The sequence below is a fragment of the Astatotilapia calliptera genome, chromosome 13 (genome assembly GCF_900246225.1).
Source record: "Astatotilapia calliptera chromosome 13, fAstCal1.2, whole genome shotgun sequence".
Classification (NCBI taxonomy): Eukaryota; Metazoa; Chordata; class Actinopteri; order Cichliformes; family Cichlidae; genus Astatotilapia; species Astatotilapia calliptera.
In genome coordinates this window covers 31,419,463-31,442,068 of record NC_039314.1, presented here as the reverse complement: position 1 = coordinate 31,442,068, position 22,606 = coordinate 31,419,463, and the positions used below count along the sequence as shown (strand labels likewise).

Here is a 22,606-nt window from a genome sequence, read left to right as displayed (position 1 = left end):
AACACGGATGCAGGCAGACTGGTGAGGAAAGTTGGCTTTGTAATTGGAACCAGACTGGACACGCTGGGAGATGTGGTGGAAAGATGCACACCAAAGATGTTAGAGCCAGTAACTCTGATCAGCCACTTTAGCTTTATGGAACAAAAACAGCAGTACTGGAGGATTCTTGTCTCTTTATTGGAAAACAGAGAAATACAGAGAATCACCCCCAACCATCGAGCTTTTTAATTCTCATACAAATAGCAGATTAGCTCTGTCAGACTTTTCCAATAAAATGATTCTTATTCTTATTATCGTCATAAGCCTTTCCAGTATGGCTCCGTCTCCAGCCTCGCTGGGACTGCTCTCGTATCGTTCCCTCCACTGAGCGCACACCTTGGATAGTTTAGTGGCAGACATCTTTGTTCTCCTGACTTTTAACTGTCTGGTTTACCTGTTCAGGTATTCATAAAATTACATAAATATAAAATAAAATCCAACTGATAACAACACTTTTTTCACATTTTAAACTATTAATTGTATTTCAATTTGTGTAAGCATGTAAACATGCAAATACATTTAATTTAATATTAAAATAATCAATAAAAATACAAAAGACTTGATGGAGTTTAAAGTTGATAGAATTGCATTAAAACTTAATTTGCCTTCCTGGAAACACATTTTTTTCTGTATTTTAATTATGAAAAATTTCAGTATTTGTACATGATGGTAAATTCCATTATTTCAGCTACCAGAATATTCAGTAGGTTTGTTCTTGTTGTTTTGATAGTGGCCATTCTGGAGGCTAATAACAGATTGTTGATTTTTGTTGTTGTTGATGTTTATGAAAATCATTTCTCTATAGTGGTGCTTCCTCTTTAAAAGTCCAGTGAATCCGTTGATTGGTATCAGCTGCATTAGTCACAGAATTCCAGGTTCACTGAACACGTGGTTAAATATGTTAAATTACGCCACATGTAGAGCTGCGTTTGAGTGTTGTCATTGTGAGCGCTGCTCTCAGAGACGCTCAGAAATACTTCCGAGCGTGGACAAGACTTCTTTTAAAACGTGCCGGTGAAGTGAAATCTTCCACAGGAAGCACAGATGCATTTCTTTTCTATTCAAGTAAATATTCGAGCTTATGTGACAGATCTATGTATTTCTGTGTCAAAGAAACTTCAGTGTAAACTAAACTGAAAATGATTAAATTCAATTTAAACTAAACTATTGTTCATTTTTCTGGTTGAATTTTAAAGCTATAAGTGCAGCTGTTCCCTACAAACAATGTGCAGGTAAATAATAACCAGAGTTGTGCAGTCAGGAAGAGATGGAGGGTGTTTGTAGACAGAGCCAATGGGAGTTCAGTGTTTGCGTGTGTTTGCACATCAGTGTGTCTGAGTGTGTGTGTGTGGGGGGGGTTCGCCTCTCCTCTCTGCAGTGGACCTGTCGCACACAATACTTAGCACCAGATCAACCCCTCCCATCCCCGCACCCCCTCCCGCCTCTTCCCTATACTCTGTGTGGGATCAAGTCTCACTCGTCCACAGCCTTCATGTCTGACAGTACCGAGGATAGAAGAAGAGGAGGAAGACAGAGAGTGACGGCAGACACATTCTTCTGAGGTTTGGACGCACCCGGGGAAGTTTTTGTCCATGTCACCAGCAGACCTGACGCCAGGACAGCCATCAGCCTGCAGCAGAGCTCTTTGCCCTTTCCACGGATTAATTTAACTAGCCTGGGATTCCATGTAAGTGAAACTGCCCAACTTTCCCCGCGCCCCTTCAGTAATTTTGTCTTTTTATTTTTCAGCTTTTCTTGGTGTGTTTGAAATCCAAGTAGATTTTTTTTCCTGTGCATTAAAGTTCGCAAGACGACCAAAGTAAAAATTGAGAGGCTTCGTTAACGTTCTTCTGTGGGACGATTTGCACTTTTCCAAAATACACACGTTGTTTGTTCTTGGACAGAGTCAGAAGAATAAACCGTGAATAGCGCTTGGAACGCAAATAAAATCCCGTCTGCGTTCCTCACGAGCAGATCACTGTGCTGATGAAAAGCGACCGTTTGATGCTTCAGTTAAATCACAGTGAATGTTAACTTTATACACGGCCGGCGTGACGTGCTTCGAGTAAATCCGACAATTCGCACTTGGTACAAGAGAGCGGTGCTGTTTGCTGCAGCGCTTCTCCGTGGGTAGGTGTTCGAGGCCTGTTTTTCTTTTACCTCTATTTTTGTAATAACCAGAAAGATGATCATCTCGAAACGAGTTCAAACGACGGCGTGACAATATTTGAAAATGTGAAAAACATTTGTGAATGTGAGGAAAACTGATGGGAGGCTGCAGAGGCCCGAGGAAACCCCACGAACCCGCAGACATACACGCGCGCGGATACTCACAAGCTTCACTCTGTATAATCACACTGAAGGGAATCTTCAAGGAAACAGCAGCAACAACAACAATAATAATAATGCTATTATTATTATTGTTATTATTATTATTGTTCCACAAAATAATTTTGTTTCATTCCTTTAAAATAACAAAAAAGGGAAAGAGCGTGAAACTGTCACTACAGAATAAACAGATCAAAATGTTCGATCACTATAAGCTCGCGCTGTTTATATTATTATTATTATTATTATTATTATTATTATTATTATTATTATTCCACAAAATAATTTTGTTTAATTCCTTTAAAATAATAAAAAAGGGAAAGAGCGTGAAACTGTCACTACAGAATAAACAGATCAAAATGTTCGATCACTATAAACTCAGAAGCTCGCGCTGCTCATATTATTATTTTTATTGTTATTATTATTATTGTTGTTGTTGTTATCATTATAAACATGAAAATCAAAGCGATTGTTCTTTTTTAAATTTATAAATGACCATCTGGCAACCGGAGTGCAACACGAAAAAAGTAAAAATAAAGAAAGAAAACACACACAAAAACCCCCACTAAAGCTCACCACCAAAATCCCAAAAAGAAGGTGTCTCAAACGAAAATATTAACAAACCCATTCACAACTATTTACAACAGACTATTTATTTACAACAAACACACCAAACTATTTACAACACGGGGGAGATCGCGACCATGACATACAGAAACACAGGGCTTAAATACATAGAAGGAGCAATCAGGGAATGGACCACAGGAGGGAAACACAGCCGGGGCAAATTAGAACTAACGAGACAAGGAAACGTAAACTGAACACACTAAGATGACACAGACTTTCAAAGTAAAGTAGGAAACACATAACAGTCACGCAAAAACAACACATTACCAACGCCAAATCGTAACATACCCGGAGGAGCACCTAGACACTCAAATCCCCACACAATTACGGCCGGTAACACCATCTTAGCGTTGCCCCTGCAGGCCTGTACTTTATAGCCTTTTTTGCATATGTTTTCAGATCCGGACATATGAAAATACTTACTTGAATTTGTTTAATCGAAGTTCACGTTTGGCCTCAGGGCACAATGGAAATATTTTACACCCAGCCGAGGGCCGAGGTGCTCCGCTGAGAGGCCAAGGTTCCAGCACAATGACTTATCAACATGTTTACATTACTTTTGTGATCTGTCGAAGTAATAATAACAATAACAACAACAACAACAATAACAACAACAACAACAACAACAACAATAATAATACTAATACTACTACTACTAATAATAACAATAATAATAACAACAATAATACTAATACTAATAATACTAATAATAACAATAATAATAATAATAATAATAATAATAATAATAATACAGACTTGGAGTTGACTGTCATTTGTGCTCCATCTAATAATAAGAAGCAGATCGCACACTGTTCAAACACAACCTTTAGTTATAAATGGACCCAGATTCACGCGCGGGACTTAACCCGGCCGTCTGTGAATAAAATCGCGAGTGTTTAGTATTCCCCTGCAGGTCTGAATTTCTGTTAACTAAAGTTGCTTCGCAGACTGAGCTGAATGGGTGAAATGCATTTTTTATCGGGCCTAATAAATTCTTGATGTGGAAACGCTCTGTACTGATCACTGTCGAGAGCTTCTATTGGCTCGCCCAACCAATTATTCCTCCGTGATTCTGCTGCAGGACTTCATCGGCCTCGCTCCCTCAATCATATGCAAATGGCTGTTATAGGAGGGCAGAAATTAACATCTACAAACATTGGACCGAAATTCCATCTGCCGCCTCTTAGGAGGAGGAGGCCCTTAATAAGTTCTCAGACAGCAAAGTGACACACATCTTAATCAACTCTTAATCCCAGGAATTAATTCTCAACGCGTTTATGAATAATTCCCGGGCTAATGCCTGCTGTCCGTGGAAATGCAAGCACGCCGCCGCGCGCACTGCCAGATGGACCGCCAGAACTGCAGAAATGAGAGGATTCCACTTTTTCACAAGTATTTATTGTATTATCGTCAGCAGATATATGCTTTGAGCTCGATTTCACCAGGCTGCTACTCATGCAAAGCGCTTCTGCTCATGCAAACTGTTGATTTGCGTTTACTTCCTAGCAGGACCCCCGCCCGCCTCCTCCAGATTACCCGTGTTTTAGGCTTTGTTTCAAAGCTGAGGTAGAGGTTCGAGTGTGCTCCAGGAAAGAGCCGCGGTCTGTGTTAGAAAGCAGAGGTAAGATCCGTGAAAAAGTCTGCTCAGCTCAGTGGTTCGGTCACGGGAGGCTGTGCGGTCAGTGATTAGTCACACTGTCAGCTGCTGAGGCCCGGCCTGCTCGTTAGCTCGGTGATAGTTTGTTGGACATACTGAGCAGGGAGGGAGGATGAGGGCTTTTGATTTTACAAATATAATCGAGCCCTTCATGAGAAAGTGTGTGTGAGTGCTGGTGGGTGGGGCTGTGGCACGTTGTTTTGGACAAAATGACTGGCTTGCATCACCCGCACTCGCCCTCACTGCCGAGCCAGCCGGCCTCTCGGGCCTCTCAGCACCACATTGACAGCAGGCCCCGCGTCCATCCATCACTGCCACGGCGGATATAGTGCCCCAAACTAGCTCACTGTCATTTCTGGCCAAAATACCGGACCTTGCTGATACTAAACCTGGGCGGCTGTTGCTCTGTCGAGTCCATCGCCGTTTAAGTGGCGTCTGTGGAGGGCTGTTAGCTTTAAAACAGAGAAGTGGCTCAACAACAATCCAGCGCAAAGGTAAACATCCATTGATGGTCTGCTTTTCAAATGAAAAGAGTTCATTATCATATAAGCTGATTGCCTGAATTCATATCTTGTTGCAGTTTTTGCTGCTTTTGTTTGACTTTTACAGTGAAGCCTATAGATGGGCCTTGAATGTAAAAGTGTGTGTTTGTCGTTGTTAAGTCATCCCGTTAAAGAAAAGTTGGAAAATAAAACAGTAACTGATCTTTTTAACCCACCGTCCATGTCAGAGTCATTAATCCAAAGCACTGAGGTCTCGCCCCCCACCCCCGGGATCCAGCTGTAGCTTCCACGCAGTGCTCATTTTCCCGTCTGTTGTGAAATGTTGTCACCATTGTCACGGATGCTCAATAAAAAAAAGAGACTCAAGTCTTTTTTCTCTGAAGTGTAGCAAATGTTGGTGGTGATCACACGAACGTGCTTTTTAAAGGCTGAGAAACAGAAGTGGAAGAAAACGTTGATTCAGATGTGGCACATGTCGCACACCTTTCATCACAACATGTAGGTTGGCCTCAGCGCAGCATCACACCCGCTGACACGATGTGAAGAGGGAGCAGGAAGAAAATGCAGTTGTATGTTTTTGTGTGTTGTTGTGCCAAACAGCATTTGTTCTGTGAACGTTAGTGGAGGACATTTGCATTTGTCAGGCTGAGTTTGGCGTTGTGTGGTTCTTTCTGGGATTACATTTAGTATTCTTACTTGATTTTGTCTTATTAAGCTGACCTCTAAATATTAGGACTTTATGTCCTCTCTGTAGGAGTCTTTAGGTGTGTTTTGCATGGAGCTACAAATATTTGCATAGACTCTTTAGGGCATTTCTGCCAAGAGAAACGGATTAGAACAACAGAATAAAGACAAAACAAGAAAAACTCCATGTGGTCACTGGTTCTACCTCCCATATTTCAAGAGTAGAGTATAGATGAGTGACAAATTAAAAGAAAACCATTGCTACATGTTGAGCCACCACACACACCCAGATTTCTTCAGTGCTCCTTATTGTAAAGATGAAGCTCTCCTGGGAGCTGGAACTTCATCTTGCTCGTTTAGTGTTTGATAGTAGAGCGTAATGTCTGCCAAGCTGGTCTAAAATCTCCTGTAGGTGTTTAACTGACTCCAGATGGAGCGACTGTAATGACCATAACACGCGATTCAGATCATTTTCATCTGCATTAAGCATTAAGTGAGCCATCACATCATATGGATGGAGGCACGGTCCTCCTGGAAGAGACCAGTCCGGTCAGGATAACCATTTCATTTTGACAAAAAGGTCAGAACAACTTTGAGCCCTTTTCTCAAACTTCTTTTCAGGCCATTGCTTTTAATGAATTCCTACCATAAAACAGGGGATAGTGTTTAATCCATGTTAGCAGTGGGATGGTGGTCTTTGATGCAACACCGCAGTCCGAGCCCTCTGATTTAACTCTAGCAGAATGTCAGGCCTGGCATAGTGGCAAACAGAGGACAGGGAAACACATTCGTGATGGAGGGGCTGAGGAGAGGTGGGGGTCACAAATACCCGTTCGCCTGGAAATCTAAATGTGCTGCTTCTAAGTATAAAGCTTGTAACCACAACGTTAACTACACACAGACACTGGCAACATCAAACGGGGAGCAGCCGTATCATCTTTTTAAACCTCTGATGACATGGATTCGCTGACAGTAGCCTCAAGACCTGCTCTGAATTTTCACTCACTAACCGAACGTGGAAAATGCAAAGTCAATCAAAAAGACGAGTAAACATTGGCACCGTGCTGAGTTTAGGGTGGGTCTTTATCCCTTTGATTCCCTTTTCTTTGATTTGATTGAGTCCAGCACTTTGCAGCTGACAGTAACATCGATGAGCCTGCACTGATCCGCTCGCTTCAGGACCGTTTCTACTGGCTTCATTTCTGAACCAGCATTTTGTGATTAAACCAAATCCTATTTTCACCTCAAAGCCACAAATCATCCCATCGTTTTCTATAACTGCATTTTCAAAATCAGCTGCTTTCAGATTAATAAAACAGTGACCGACACTTTGACCTCACTGTCTTAAGTTTGTCTTGGAAATGTCATAGTGTGTTTTACAGCCAGACCTCTACAGCGCTCCCTGTGTATCCCAAAATAGAGCCAATTCAAGGCAGGTCTACTTATAGCTGCTTGTGTCAGCCTTCTATACAGGGGATCATAATCATAACCACAACCGAGTGTGAAAGGAAAGCTTGGAGAGAGAAGAGAGCATGTATCGACAAGTACAACAAATACACACAGACCCACATGAAACACTGTGATTCAGAGGGTGATACAAAGACGTCAGGTGATCCTCAGATGCAAAGATGATTGTATGCACATGATGAACCACACTGTGTGTTTGATTTGATGCACTTCAAGTCAGAGTATTTGATAATATTTTTGAATTTTTCACGATTATGAAAACTCAGTCCCTTCCTTTTTACATTAAAGAAAGGAGTTGTGCACAACACATGATGTTGGTAACATCAGTATTTTATCAGCTCTGTATGGATTATGGCAGCTGGACATGAGTCATAAATATAAAACTGGAGAAAACATGGATAAATGTTTGAACGGAGTCACGACTGTCCCTGCAGTAAGACAATATTAAAGAAGGATAATCATCTGAAATCAACACTGCAAACAATAAAGTAACAATATTACAAAATGATGAAAATGTTCTTGGAAATGAAATATTTAAAAAGGTAAAATCGTCTTTCTGTTGGTAGAATTGTAGATTTATCAGATGATAATTGTGGTCGCTGACCTTTAGGCCGCTGTTTCTTTCTTTATGCTGACTGCAGGTGGTGAAAAGTGTTCTGACCGTGTCTTTCGCTCCGTGTGTGTCTGTGTGCAGAGCCTGGTTATGGATTTTAACCTTCTGACGGACGGTGATCCCCGCAGCCCGGCGCTGTCGCTCTCAGACTCCGGGACCCCGCAGCATGACCCGGGATGTAAAGGCCTGGACCAGAGCGGTCAGTCTGATCTCTGTCTGACACATGACTGATGCACTGCGCAAATGTACGACTAAATGGTTTATTAGTTTACTCTAACAGCGAGATGATATTTCCGTGAAGATGACTGGAAAAGAACCTGGTGGTTTTCTGCTTTTTCTGCGGGCTGTTGTGTCTGCTGACCTCGAGTGTAATGTCATTACAGAAGTGAAGAAAGGCTCGGAGTGTTGCGCTGCGAGTGGAATTACATTCTGAGCCTTTTTCATTTGCGGGTGATTTGTGTCGGCGCAGACTCTCTAGGCCCAAACTCAGGCCGATGATAAGCTCTAATCAAACGTCGCTCAATCCGACTTTGAATATGAAAATGAACCGCCGAACAATCAAACGTAATTCTCGCCGTGGACGCGCACCGGACCGGCGCCAGGATCGCGCGCTCTTTACAAGCGAGAAAACTGGAAAAGTTGCGGCCGTCGCCACATTTCTGTGTTTAATCACCAAAGCGACGAAGAACAGCTTCCCGTCAACTCTTCCGCCAATTTCTACGTGACCGTGAGACGGACGGACACCGAGAGGCGGCGGCTTCAGTTCCGTTCTTACAGAGAAACAAACTGTGTTTGATGAAGCTGCCACTCATCTTCGCTAAAATTAACCCACTGAAATTTTTATACGTTTCACAGACTTGCGTGACGTGACCGGTCGTACATAAGAATCATCGTCTCCGCTCTCTAAGGTCTGATCTGAACCCAGACACCCGTCTGCCAGTCCGTGTCAGTGCCGTGAGGCTGTGTGTTTATGTGTGTGTAACCCAATCTAATGGCTCCACTCCGCCACGAGATCCGTGGCACTAACAAACTGTCAAACACGCGCTATTCTAAAGAGAAATACGGCGCTCCCTCCGCAGCACCTGCTGTCGCCTTTTGTTCTCCTGCTTCTGTCACATTTCTCATCCAGTTAAAACTGCTTATTATTATAATAATAAATCAAAGAAAGCTTTTAGTTTGAAGGTAAAACTCAGTGTTTAAAGTTCAAAATCTAAATCACACAATTTATGAATTACAAGCCTTTACTCCACAATCAAAACCCAAAATAACTCTACTTCATAAACAATGAATACATTGATGCCAGGTCACTCATGGAAATGAGATTTTAATCTCAATGAGATTTTTTACCTGGATAAATAAAAGACTAATAATAATAATTATAATAATAATAACATTAAAGTCTGGTTTAAAGAAATTGTCTTTTGCAATAAAACATGTCATAACTTCCATTTACCAAACACACACACACACACACACACACACACACACACACACACACACACACACACACACACACACACACACACACACACACACACACAGGCTATTTTATATATATGCGTGTGTGTGTTACTTTCAGTTTAATGTTCACGTGATCATGAACAAAACATACAACCTTAAGCTCTGTTATTCTGGAGAATAGGTTGCCACACCTCACCACACCGAGCTGACGCCTATGCTGCAGGCGTAACTGAACGAGTGTGCGGTGCTACTGGACGCTTTCTCTCTGGATAAAAGGCTCCACTCCTGTAAAACCTGACTGGCTTCTGAAAGCTGGGATCTGGACTCGTCTACGTTTAGCAGCTCATGTCTTTTTCTTCTTTCTGTGAATGCATCTTGCACTTTGTTTTTTTTCCCAGCTGTTGAAAAGTAATTTGGTTAAAAGCTTCTTGAAGTTGTTTTCCGTATTAAAATCTCAGAGAGGCTGACCTGGAAGGACTTTGTCATGTCGGCACATTATCAGTCCGATTGCTCCTATTGTCCGTCGCTGCATTACTCTAAAAGTCGCTGCCCTTTCGTCCGTATTGTGTTATAGATTCTGGCCTTAAGTGACAGCTTACCCAGTGTCAGTTTACTGCCAGATAGCAGCTTCAGCTTATTCATTTGGTCGGTGGTCCCTTGGAGCCTGCTTTTAAACCCTGCTGATCATTTTGAACTGCTCCCAGAGAGCTAAGCCCTCACCAAACAGAGCCCAACCTGCCCTCGTCACAAAAGCCTGATCCACAGGATTAACTGGCCAACTAATTTCACTTCTTTCTGTGAGGTCCTCAAATTGCAGGAGTCAGATCTGTCAGAGAGGAGGCCTGGCAGACATAACATGCAGTCCCTTAAACACTGCACTGGGGGCGAAATGCAATCACTCTGTTCTCCTGCACATCTCTGACCATAATGCACTGTTTGCAGGCATTCCCTGCAGGCAACACGATGTTACGTTCTGGGACAGAGCGATACCATCTGATGATTCTCTCACATTATTATCCAGTCAGTTTCAGCTGGTCTGGATAGTGCCGGAGCCATCCAGCATGAAAGGTGTCAGAAAAATGTTTCCAGTGTCTCTAGCTCTCTCCGAAGCCAGCAAAATCACCATTTTGGGAAATCACTGTCCTACGGCATTCGGATGATTTCCCAGAAAAGAACCTGAGCGTTCAGTTTTTCTGGTGTCTATATTCAAACAAGTAGGACATGTTTATAAAATAATAAAGTACATTTCCTGTGGTTTTTCACTCTCAATCTTTTCTTAATGATTATTAATGGATGCTGGAAGCGCATCAAAAATACACAAGTTCAAATGCAGAGATGGTCATGGAAGTGATGCGTGGTTGCTGTGCGACAACCCAGCAGCAACCCTGAAACAGCAGCTGTACTGCTGAAGCTTTAGGATGCAGGAAACCCAAAACTCAGGCATAAACCGAACTGGGAACAGTAAGAACAGAAGCACACACAGCACAGCCTGGGTGTAAGGACACGACAAGGAACAGAGGAAAGGTAAGGGCTCAGAGAAAACACCTGGGGGACACAATCCACTAATGAGCCAAGAAAGCCAAAGCCCAGTGTGACACACATGGAAACAGGGACTATCAAAATAAAACAGGAAACGCACGAGCTCGGCATGGACAAAAAGGTAAACAAACAGACTTCTGGAGACGGATACACGTGAACAGACTAAATACAAGAGAAGTGACACAGGAGCAAGGGAACCCCGAGAGCACTTAACCAAACACAAAGTAAGACGTGGAAGTATGATAACAGAAGCACAGGCAAGGATGGCCTCTGTAATCACAACGTGGAACGGACTCTGAATGTCAGGAATACAAGTCCGAACAGAGCCGGGCCGCGGCACTCCTTATGTTCACGCACACTTCCAGAGAAACACTTTATTTTTATGATCCGGGGCAACAGGAAGAGCAGTTTGTAAATATCACAAAAAAGAAAACAACAACAAATAAAAACATTAACACTGCTTCTGCCAACTATTTAACACACAATATGACTATAACAAATATCACTGATGTTAAAGTCTGTTTCTGTGTTACTCGGACGTTAGCTTGCATGTTCGTTTTGTGACATTACTTAAAGTGAAAACACTTCAGATTTATCTACATAAAACCACTTTGTTTCCTAATTTATACAAATTTAAAATTTGCACGTTAATTTGCACATGTTAACTTTACTGCATAACAAAACTGGATCTGTTTGCACTGGTATAATGGTTAAATGGGTCCAGTCAGATGGGTGCTTGAAGCCTGACTCCTCCTGTAGCCTCTCACTCAGTGTTTGAGTATTAGAGAGTACTTAGACATGGATGTAGGAGGGACATGACTGTATGTATGACTGGATGACCTTTACTTGAAAGGTACCATGTGACCACCATTTACCAGTTATAAATGAGATGACTGTGGGTATAAAATGAAAACCATTTGTTAACTTCCTGAGTACGAGTCAGAAAAGCATAGATGCTGAATGAACTGAGAAACCAGCAAACACTCTTGTTTTCATGTATTTTACTTAAAGGTTACAGTCAATAAATGTTTTATACATATTTACACATTTCTGTTATTTGAGAAACGAGTTCCTCCTTGTAGGTGTGGTGCTGATTACAGTGATGTACAGCAGGTGTAGTTGGTGTTAAATGACTTCTTATGGATTTGTTGATTAATGCTGATCAGTTTTATTGGCCTTTATTACTTACAGCGAACATATGACAGAAATCTGAGTCACTGTGTCCACAGCTGCTTTCATGTGGTCTTGAGTAGAGTACAGTTATGACTGTGAGCTGATTTGCATCGTCAGCCACGGCAACATGCAGTTATATGCATGTTTCTTCCTTTTAAAAAACGGGTATGTTTAATTCTAATCATTACTGTACAGTCATGTATGAACCTTCACGACCAGCCGTTTGATAGTCTATAGAGTCGTTGCTGTCACTTCCTCCTTGTGTCTCATGCAATGTGTTATACCCTGTGTGTCTGTAGACACAGAGAAATCCCAGCAGAACCAGCTGGACGAGTCCAGCGCCGAGGACGGCTCTCTGAAGAAGAAGCAGCGGCGGCAGAGAACACACTTCACTAGCCAGCAGCTGCAGGAACTGGAGGCCACCTTTCAGAGGAACCGCTACCCTGACATGAGCACCAGAGAGGAGATTGCAGTATGGACCAACCTCACCGAGGCTCGGGTCAGGGTGGGTACATGAGTGCTGTCATGGTGGGGAGAGGGAAGCCCTGACTGTATTTTGTTCCAGTATAGGTGACAAGGCTGCACAACATGTTTCCAAGCATTTCCCTGCATTAACGTTTGGTGGCCTTTGACTGTGTCCCCCAAGTGTGCAAACTTATTAACTGTGACCTCTGCAAACCACAACTTTAGTGCCATTGTCAAGCTTGGCAAAGTTAAACCTGCTACTTCTAAGTGTGCGTTCACAGTGACTGCAGCACTGCGTGAAAAATCGTGATCTCCTTAATTTGAATGGCGTCAGCCTGCACAGGAGAAGGCAGAGTGCAGAGCTCAGGCAAATAAGATGCAGACGTCTCCTCACAACATGTTGTTGTCCAGCAAGTCTATGAGCCAGTCCCACAGATGAGTCTGTGATGGGCTACTGTTCATAAACAATAGTGACAAATGGACTCTGACATATTACTCTGCTTTTACTTCAGGGTGGAATTATTCTTATTCTAATTTCATCAAGTGAAACGAGCCTTTTTAGCTTTGTTGGCTCTTCAGAGTTTGAACCAACTTTCTTCTGATTGGCTGCAGGTGGGAAGGTTTGTGTGCACACAGCACGAGCTGAAAGGACCACATCAGAAATATCTCTCTCACTTTGTGCACCTCCAAAAATTCAAAGGCAGAAAAGTGTCTTTGCAATCTGGGGGGTTTAATCCTGTCGGATCTTCATCTGCTCAGGAAAACACTTTACTCTGTAATACTGATTGTAATCTTTAAAATTTATGTTCATCTGTAAAGCTGGGGCAGAATTCATGATTTTAGCACAACTCAAGAACGGGATACGTCAGTCTTCTGTGTGCACCGTGCTATTCAATGTTGAAATATGTCATTAACAAATCTGCCCCCATGGATGTGACTCCATGTAATTAGCTGGGTAAAACATTTTGTTCCCTTCACCAAAGCGTGAGTTTGGACAATAAACCTAAATGTTAGGACGTGGCCACACCCACTGGTTTGGTCATTGTAGCTATATGAAGCAGGAGGACACACATTGTGATGGATGACAATACAATCGCTGGCCTGCCTGACAAGTAATGGATCAAATTAATGTTGGCTGTAGGAAAGGTCACATAGCACGCACGCTCGGCTGATATTTGGAAAGGACAATAGAGCGCACATCGTGTCGTTCCTAACGTCCATCGGTGGAATCTAAAAACTCTCGATGCGGACCGTTGAAGCAGATTCCTCCATGTTCCAAAGATTTCATCTGTCAGTGTGATTCGTGTGATTTGTCAGGGAGCTATTGTTAAACATCAAAGCTGGCTGTGCTGTGCCAGTTTTTACTTAAAGTGACTTTAAAGCGAGGCAATGACAGTCATGTTTCCAACTAAAACATGTATTCAGGATGTTGTGCGTGTGGGAACAATCACTGTGGATCCGAAACAAAGTGGTTTTGTGGCACAACCTGCCCCCGGTGTGCGGTAACCATCCAGTGTAGTTGTAGGATCTGGTTTTGTGTGCAAAGTTCACCGTAGCAATCACAGTTAGTTTAAATATGTCTGTGAAGGTTCTCAGTCATCACAGTCTAAGGAGCCCGGAAAGAAAAAAAGAGTCTGGACTTGTTTGAGTTACTCATAGTGCAGCTTACAGAGCGCTAAAACATTTCATCTGTAAATGTTCACACAAAACAAAAGTTTGATTTTGTTGCCTTTCAAAGTAAGTTTTAGAACTTCTATGTGCTTCATTCTTGTGCAATGAGGCTCTCCTCTCTGCAGGATGAGGAAAATGGTTGACTCTTTAAAAATGTGCGGTCACATGACCCACTTCCTCTATGGTTTCGTAGAAACAGGGCGTGGCACAGATCACCCCACTGTTGATAAGACGGATTCTTGGGTAAAGAGCGAACTGATCATAAAGAACTTCTACGTGATGCATTATTGGTTTTCATTTCATTTTGGATCAGCGTGATCTACACTGACTGTATGTTGAACTGAACGCTGACATCAGCAGATTAGCAGAGTCATATTTTTGGATTTGAAATGTGAAATACACCCCATGAAATACACTCCGCATCAGGGCGTGGCCGGCCTTACACTTTCATGTTCTTGTCATGGCTTTGTGTCAGTCTTAAATTAAAAATTATAATCAAATGTTCAGAGACTCTGACAAATCCAAGGTTGGTTTCAGTGCAGGAGATTTAAATTGACTGTCGGTGGCATATTCAGCGGCAGGTAAGTGGGACTTTAGTCGGGGCGTGCGGTAAATCAGTGCTGATAATGATGCTGGATGAGAAACGTTTGTACAACTCAGTGAATGTTGGTGGATGGCAGCACATTTTGTAAAGACATCCAAAGTATTAGATGTAATGATGATGTAAAGTGCTACATGCCAGTACTCGCCTTAAATCTATTGCAAACATTGTTGATTCCTGGTCTAAGGAGAGTTAAAACCTAACAGATAAATGAAGCTTTTAACCTGCTTGTGTGGCTTAATAGAGTCGAGGTCTCAGAGGTCAGCACGTTTGGTCTCTTACTCTAAAGATGAGACTAAATTGAATAAACAGCTCCCAACAGTCAGGAGTGCTCTGGGTTTGCTAAACCTGTAAACTAAAGCTGGCAGTTGTTGAGCGGGTTGCTGTGAAACCTGATTATTGTTTGGTAGGTTTGGCTTTCTGACAGCTCGGGTCAGTCAGGTGACGCACTAAAGACGGGCCCAGTCTCTGCACTGGTAGATGTGTCAACAGACGAAACTGGGTCAGAGTTTCTGTGGTGACTATTTTTCAGGCACAGACAAAAAGTAACAAAGTGGAGTACGGTAACCAGTCCATCTCATCAAATGTGTCTCACTGTGGTTTCAGAGGGATCGTTGGATTTGTGTATTTATTTCAGCAAAAGACGCATAAAAGTGAAAAAAACCTCTCTCAGAAACCTTCAAACAGCATTGCAGACGACTCTCACAAGCTTGTCCTGACACTTCTCTGTTACTGTAGGATCGGGTGATGCACAGCATGCACCAACACAGAGGTTCAGGAGGATTAAAGCAGCAGAAAACGTGAATATGACAGACATGTGGTTCTGAACAGATCACCAGGAAGCAAATATAAAGTGTTTTTCACAGACATGTAGTCACAAAGCGCTGTGCATCACAAATGAAAACGACAGGAATAATGACAATGAACTCATAGGAAATACAGTTAATAAGATAAAAAAAACAAAACAAGGAAAAATACAGAAAAAAATAAATTCAAACAAAACAGAATAAAGAAACAAAAATGTTTGTAAGGACTTTGAGTCCATAGAGTCAGCTGAACAAAGTCTTTGTGCTGAAAAGCTCCGTCACCCCGAGCTTCAAGGGTAGACCGCCCGCAGGGGCGAGACGGGAATTAAAATATATATTTATATATATGTAAAATAATTTAAAAATGACTTCTAAAATCTGCAGGAAGCCAGTGTAAAGAGTATAAAATAAGAGCACTGAAGCACATTACTGATCTGGCAGTGGTATTTTCTCTAGCTTGGAGATGTGACAGAGAAGTGGCTGAGTGGAGCGTCACAGTCATCTGTGCATGATATCAGAAATATATGCACAATTTTCTCCGGTTCAGCCGAGGAAACTCGAGCTCACAGTTTAGTGTTGCTTAATGAAAGAAACGGGGATGTGAAATAGCGTTTACATGTCAATCAGAGTGAATCAGATATTACACCAAGTATTTATATGGATGGTGGAGTGTGTCAAACACCATTGTTCTGCAAAGTTTGTCCAGAAATGTAGCTACAGAAGAACTCCTCTCATTTTGAAAAACCCTAGATTTGAATTTTCCACTAAAGCTTTAATCCGATATATATCCTCCAAATATAGGGCCATAAAAGCACCAATGTGACGCTTGCCCTTCCCTGACATTTCTTTCATTGAGATTTCGCAATTCAAATAAGTGAATTATGAGTTTTAATAAGCCTTTCCTAATATGACTGTTTGACAGTACACTTACTGTCTGTGATCATCACGTATTTCAGAGACTGTGGGTTCGTGCGCACACAATATTACTGAGTATTTGACAGAGAGTTATGGTTAAGAGACAGTTTCTAACTTTCTTGGTCCTTCGCTTTTGTCTTTGTTATTGAAATAAAATTATGAGTGAAACTGTTAGACGTCAACTTTCAGATAAATTACATCTTCCTGTCTGTGGCATTTCATGCTGTGTGTTTCTCTACAGTTTAACCTTTTCTACCCTCAACATTACCTGTTGGCTCTGTCATTGCAAATGAACTTTCATGTAACTTCCACAAAACAATAAAAAACAAAAAGAATAAAAGTTTTTTAATTAGAGCTAGTCTTAATTTGATGTAGCAGCTAAAATAAGTATTAAAATGTTACCAGTTTTCTAAGTAAATATATTTGTAAATGTGATACAACAACACATATAAAAGGTGTCACACAAGGAACATCTCATGATCTCAAGACCTCTGCAGCCTCACTGCTGCAAAACATACTGATGGCGTTGGTTAAAGAAGAAAGGACTGAAGGTGCCAGCGAGCACTGTTGGGGCCATAATCACCATAACCACGTTTATAATGACACAAATTGCCAGATATTTCTGAAACTATTCTTTTTAGTGAGATATAGCCTTCATGCTGTTCTTTAAACCAAAATATGTTATGGAAATATGAGCATGCTGTGCAGCACTGAGAAAGCTTACATGCTGGAGTTGTAACAATGTTTGAAAAATCTCAAAATAAAATATATATGAACTTATATTTGTATGATTATACAAACTACGATTCTGAGCCCAGTGCAGAATTGTCAGGTATAGTGTTCCCACAGTGTTCCCACAGTGTTCCCACAGTGTTCACATAGTGTTCACATAGTGTTCCCACAGTGTTCCCACAGTGTTCCCACAGTGTTCACATAGTGTTTCCACAGTGTTCACATAGTGTTCCCACAGTGTTCCCACAGTGTTCACATAGTGTTCACATAGTGTTCCCACAGTGTTCCCACAGTGTTCACATAGTGTTCACATAGTGTTCCCACAGTGTTCACATAGTGTTCACATAGTGTTCCCACAGTGTTCCCACAGTGTTCACATAGTGTTCCCACAGTGTTCCCACAGTGTTCCCACAGTGTTCACATAGTGTTCACATAGTGTTCCCACAGTGTTCCCACAGTGTTCACATAGTGTTCCCACAGTGTTCCCACAGTGTTCACATAGTGTTCCCACAGTGTTCCCACAGTGTTCACATAGTGTTCACATAGTGTTCCCACAGTGTTCCCACAGTGTTCCCACAGTGTTCACATAGTGTTCCCACAGTGTTCCCACAGTGTTCACATAGTGTTCCCACAGTGTTCCCACAGTGTTCACATAGTGTTCCCACAGTGTTCCCACAGTGTTCACATAGTGTTCACATAGTGTTCCCACAGTGTTCCCACAGTGTTCCCACAGTGTTCACATAGTGTTCCCACAGTGTTCACATAGTGTTCCCAGTGTTCCCACAGTGTTTCCACAGTGTTCACATAGTGTTCCCAGTGTTCCCACAGTGTTTCCACAGTGTTCACATAGTGTTCCCAGTGTTCCCACAGTGTTCCCACAGTGTTCCCAGTGTTCCCACAGTGTTTCCACAGTGTTCACATAGTGTTCCCAGTGTTCCCACAGTGTTCACATAGTGTTCCCAGTGTTCCCACAGTGTTCCCACAGTGTTCCCAGTGTTCCCACAGTGTTTCCACAGTGTTCACATAGTGTTCCCAGTGTTCCCACAGTGTTCACATAGTGTTCCCAGTGTTCCCACAGTGTTCCCACAGTGTTCCCAGTGTTCCCACAGTGTTTCCACAGTGTTCACATAGTGTTCCCACAGTGTTCCCACAGTGTTCCCATAGTGTTCCCACAGTGTTCCCATAGTGTTCCCACAGTGTTCCCAGTGTTTCCACAGTGTTCACATAGTGTTCCCACAGTGTTCCCACAGTGTTCCCACAGTGTTCCCATAGTGTTCCCGCAGTGTTCCCACAGTGTTCCCACAGTGTTCCCACAGTGTTCACATAGTGTTCCCACAGTGTTCCCACAGTGTTTCCACAGTGTTCCCACAGTGTTCACATAGTGTTCCCACAGTGTTCCCACAGTGTTCACATAGTGTTCCCACAGTGTTCCCACAGTGTTCACATAGTGTTCCCACAGTGTTTCCACAGTGTTCCCACAGTGTTCACATAGTGTTCCCACAGTGTTCCCACAGTGTTCACATAGTGTTCCCACAGTGTTCCCACAGTGTTCACATAGTGTTCACATAGTGTTCCCACAGTGTTCCCACAGTGTTCCCACAGTGTTCACATAGTGTTCCCACAGTGTTCACATAGTGTTCCCAGTGTTCCCACAGTGTTTCCACAGTGTTCACATAGTGTTCCCAGTGTTCCCACAGTGTTTCCACAGTGTTCACATAGTGTTCCCAGTGTTCCCACAGTGTTCCCACAGTGTTCCCAGTGTTCCCACAGTGTTTCCACAGTGTTCCCAGTGTTCCCACAGTGTTTCCACAGTGTTCACATAGTGTTCCCAGTGTTCCCACAGTGTTCACATAGTGTTCCCAGTGTTCCCACAGTGTTCCCACAGTGTTCCCAGTGTTCCCACAGTGTTTCCACAGTGTTCACATAGTGTTCCCACAGTGTTCCCACAGTGTTCCCATAGTGTTCCCACAGTGTTCCCATAGTGTTCCCACAGTGTTCCCAGTGTTTCCACAGTGTTCACATAGTGTTCCCATAGTGTTCCCACAGTGTTCCCACAGTGTTCCCACAGTGTTCCCACAGTGTTCCCGCAGTGTTCCCACAGTGTTCCCACAGTGTTCCCATAGTGTTCCCACAGTGTTCCCACAGTGTTCCCACAGTGTTCCCATAGTGTTCCCGCAGTGTTCCCACAGTGTTCCCTTCCAAACTGGCAGATGTACAAACATCCAGAATGACCACACAGTGATATCTGTGAGTTAGGAGATGCTGAGCATTGTGTATTGTCCTAATTATGATGAGTTATGTATACCTGTGTTTAATGGAATTGTCTGGGTTTATTAATGACGACAGAATAAAACAGTGTTTTGGGGTTACAATACATATACGTATATGTATGTTTTTATAGATGTTCCAAAAATGTAACAAATACAGACAAAATGTAAGGTTTTCTTCTGAAAAGAAGGCAGCTGTAACGATTCACTGTCTGAGCTTGAGCTTGTTTGTCTGATGGTTTCTGTGCAACCTGACTGTGGAGCTGCAGATTTCACGAGTAACTGAAGGATTTAAACCAGGAAAGTGAAGCCAAAAAAGAGAATTCAGAACATGTCAAGCTGTGTTTGTGAAAAAAGAACGTTTTGGATGCCAAAACAATGTTCTTATGCCTCACACTGACCTGTTCATACACACACTGTATGAACTGTAACATATAACTAGCTATTTTTGTGCGTCCTAGGTATGGTTCAAGAACCGGCGTGCCAAGTGGAGAAAGCGCGAGAGGAACCAGCAGGCAGAGTTATGCAAAAATGGCTTCGGTGCCCAATTCAATGGACTCATGCAGCCCTATGATGACATGTACACGGGTTATTCCTACAACAACTGGGCCACCAAGAGCCTAGCAGCAAGCAGCCCACTCTCTGCCAAGAGCTTCCCATTCTTTAACTCAATGAATGTAAGCCCCCTGTCATCCCAGCCCATGTTCTCCCCACCAAGCACCATCCCCTCCATGAACATGGCCTCTAGCATGGTGCCCACAGCAGTAGCTGGAGTTCCTGCTACGAGCCTCAACAACCTGGGCAATCTCAACAACCTCAACAGTCCCTCAGCACTCAACTCGGTAGCAGTGACCGCAGCCACCTGCCCCTACGCCACCACAGCCAGTCCCTACATGTACAGAGACACCTGTAACTCCAGTCTGGCCAGCCTGCGGCTCAAGGCCAAGCAGCACACCAATTTCGCCTATCCAGCAGTGCAGAACCCCGTGTCCAACTTGAGCCCCTGTCAATATGCTGTGGACCGGCCAGTATGAACTAGAAACTCTGACTCAGTCAACCAGCTGTAAACTCACTGCTACCCCACTTCACATCTCCTTAGTTCCATCTGTAACGTGGCCGATGCACAGCAGACTGCCAGCTTGTGTGTTCATGGTACACAATAAGAGTTATCTCCACAACTGACACAACAAATAGACGTGTTCAGATGGACCACTGCGCTTTGTCGCTGAACTGACCAACTGCTTCAAATGATTTTTAAATATTATTGTTCCTTTTCATTTTTGCCTTCTTTTGAACTGCATGATTAGAATAAATGTAGAAACCAAGGCTAAAGAAAACAAAGATGCTGCAACTGGACTGCTGCTGGCCCACAAAACCCTTTGAGCTGCAGTCTTCGCTGCAAAGACAACTGGAAGATGTATATAGTTGAATTTTTCTGTTTGTTTTGTATGTGAAAAATATATCAAATGTAGTACGGATGACAGGAGCATGTTCTACAAATACAAAGGCCTAGTTTGATGTTCTATGAGCACATTCTTTAAGAACTTTATTGTGAATTCCTCGACCGTTGAAGGATCATAGGTCAAAGGTCGGCTTGGAGAGGTGACAGGTTAGTCCTGAAATACGAGCACAACCTCGAATTTAAACAAACAAACACACACACATGCACCAGAATGAGCAAGAAGTTTCAAGTAAATATAAAAAGCCATTGAGTATATAGATTTGTGTGGTGTTATACAAAGAAAGTCCATGACTGTAAACATGTATGTAAGAGTGCAGTTGTTATAACAAAAAACCAAACAAAAAACAAGCGAGCTTTCTTCCTGGTGTAGCCTGCTTTGTCTCATTCATGAACCAATTAAAGGATCCGATTCTATGAACCGTGGAGAGCATCTATCACTCTGTTTCTCTCATTTCAAAGATGTGACACGAACTAAAACATGCTGTTCTCAAAGCAATGTGCATGATGTGATGGAAACAGACTCACCTCAGCAGCAAGTAGCAGGCTGGAAGAGAGTTCGATGGGAAATAGTGCTCAGTGATATGTTTGACCTACAGTGTGAGTGGTGCCCACAGGAGATCCAGTAACGGTGAGAGAATTCACAGAGACGCTGCCAGTATTATATAAAGGCTTTGAGGAGCAGGGTGTCCCAGCAAAGTCAGAAACAAGGAGTTTGCATCAACATTTCCACTGCTGTTCCCTTTATCGGACTCATTCAGCTTTAAACCACAGGGTGACTTTATCTCGAGTGGGTTTTAACACTGAAGCACTGTGAAACTCCCAGAATTAATATGGAGAGTATGAAGAAAATGAAGACACTTAAAAAAATCATTTTATATAAAAATTAAACAAAAATCTTAATATTCCTTTGATTATGGACCGTGAGGCAAATACAGAGTTTAAAGAAAAATCTCTATGAATATGTTAAGATCTTCTAACACAATTTTCAGCATGTTTTTGTGACACAAAGTCAGAAGCCATAAACAAAAAGCAACAATCAAATGCCACACGTTTACAGTAGGAGCCTTTTACCTTTTCAGTGCTTTTCTCTCCATCACTTTTAAGACAGTTTTTACTCAGAAGACTTACCAGATGAGCGTGCTTTGGAACAATGGAGAAGAAGATTTAATGTGAAGCATCGTGGATGTTTGAAGCTTGTTACCAGCTCACGGTTAAGCTAAATCAAGCCTCAGAGACCAGGGTGGGGCTGGAAAACAAGATGTTAGAGGGGCAAATATTTCTTCTTATCCATATTTAAACACTTATTGAATTACCAATGGCTGAACTTAATGCACGCGTTCTTTGTTTCTCTATTGATTTATTTCTATGTATTATAATTATAAACATATCTATATATTAATTAGATCTATTTCATTACAAATGTCATTTATTAGACCAGCTGTAAGAACACAAAAAGGAAAATATTTTAGAAATCTGTCAAAGACGTAAATAACTGGTTTCACACCCGCCACATTGGAGTTCTCTGAGAAGCCAGAAATCAATCAAGCTTAATATTCAACGACTCACATTTTTCATTTCTTTTCAGGAATACAAATA

At 42.3% G+C, this 22,606-nt stretch overlaps 1 protein-coding gene across 4 annotated transcripts; it reads left to right on the top strand.

Moving 5' to 3' along the window:
* The first annotated feature begins 1,419 nt into the window (after positions 1 to 1,419).
* On the top strand, positions 1,420 to 21,433 carry pitx3 (paired-like homeodomain 3). 4 transcript variants are annotated; one of them, XM_026190716.1, is made up of 5 exons: positions 4,111 to 4,386; positions 4,501 to 4,615; positions 8,000 to 8,117; positions 12,391 to 12,596; positions 20,010 to 21,433. In XM_026190716.1, exons 3-5 carry the CDS (start codon positions 8,009 to 8,011, stop codon positions 20,580 to 20,582), a joined length of 888 nt encoding a protein of 295 aa, XP_026046501.1. In that variant the 5' UTR covers positions 4,111 to 4,386; positions 4,501 to 4,615; positions 8,000 to 8,008; the 3' UTR covers positions 20,583 to 21,433. The 4 variants fall into 4 exon arrangements, with proteins under 4 accessions (XP_026046499.1, XP_026046501.1, XP_026046502.1 ...); XM_026190714.1 differs by lacking the exons at positions 4,111 to 4,386; positions 4,501 to 4,615 and adding an exon at positions 1,420 to 1,726; XM_026190717.1 differs by lacking the exon at positions 4,501 to 4,615.
* Positions 21,434 to 22,606: the final 1,173 nt, after the last annotated feature.

Coding starts and splice junctions, on each gene's coding strand:
- pitx3 (XM_026190714.1), top strand. CDS start 8,009: ATGGATTTTAACCTTCTGACGGACGGTGATCCCCGCAGCCCGGCGCTG. Junction 8,118..12,390: donor TAAAGGCCTGGACCAGAGCG/GTCAGTCTGATC, acceptor GTGTGTCTGTAG/ACACAGAGAAATCCCAGCAG. Junction 12,597..20,009: donor TCACCGAGGCTCGGGTCAGG/GTGGGTACATGA, acceptor TGTGCGTCCTAG/GTATGGTTCAAGAACCGGCG.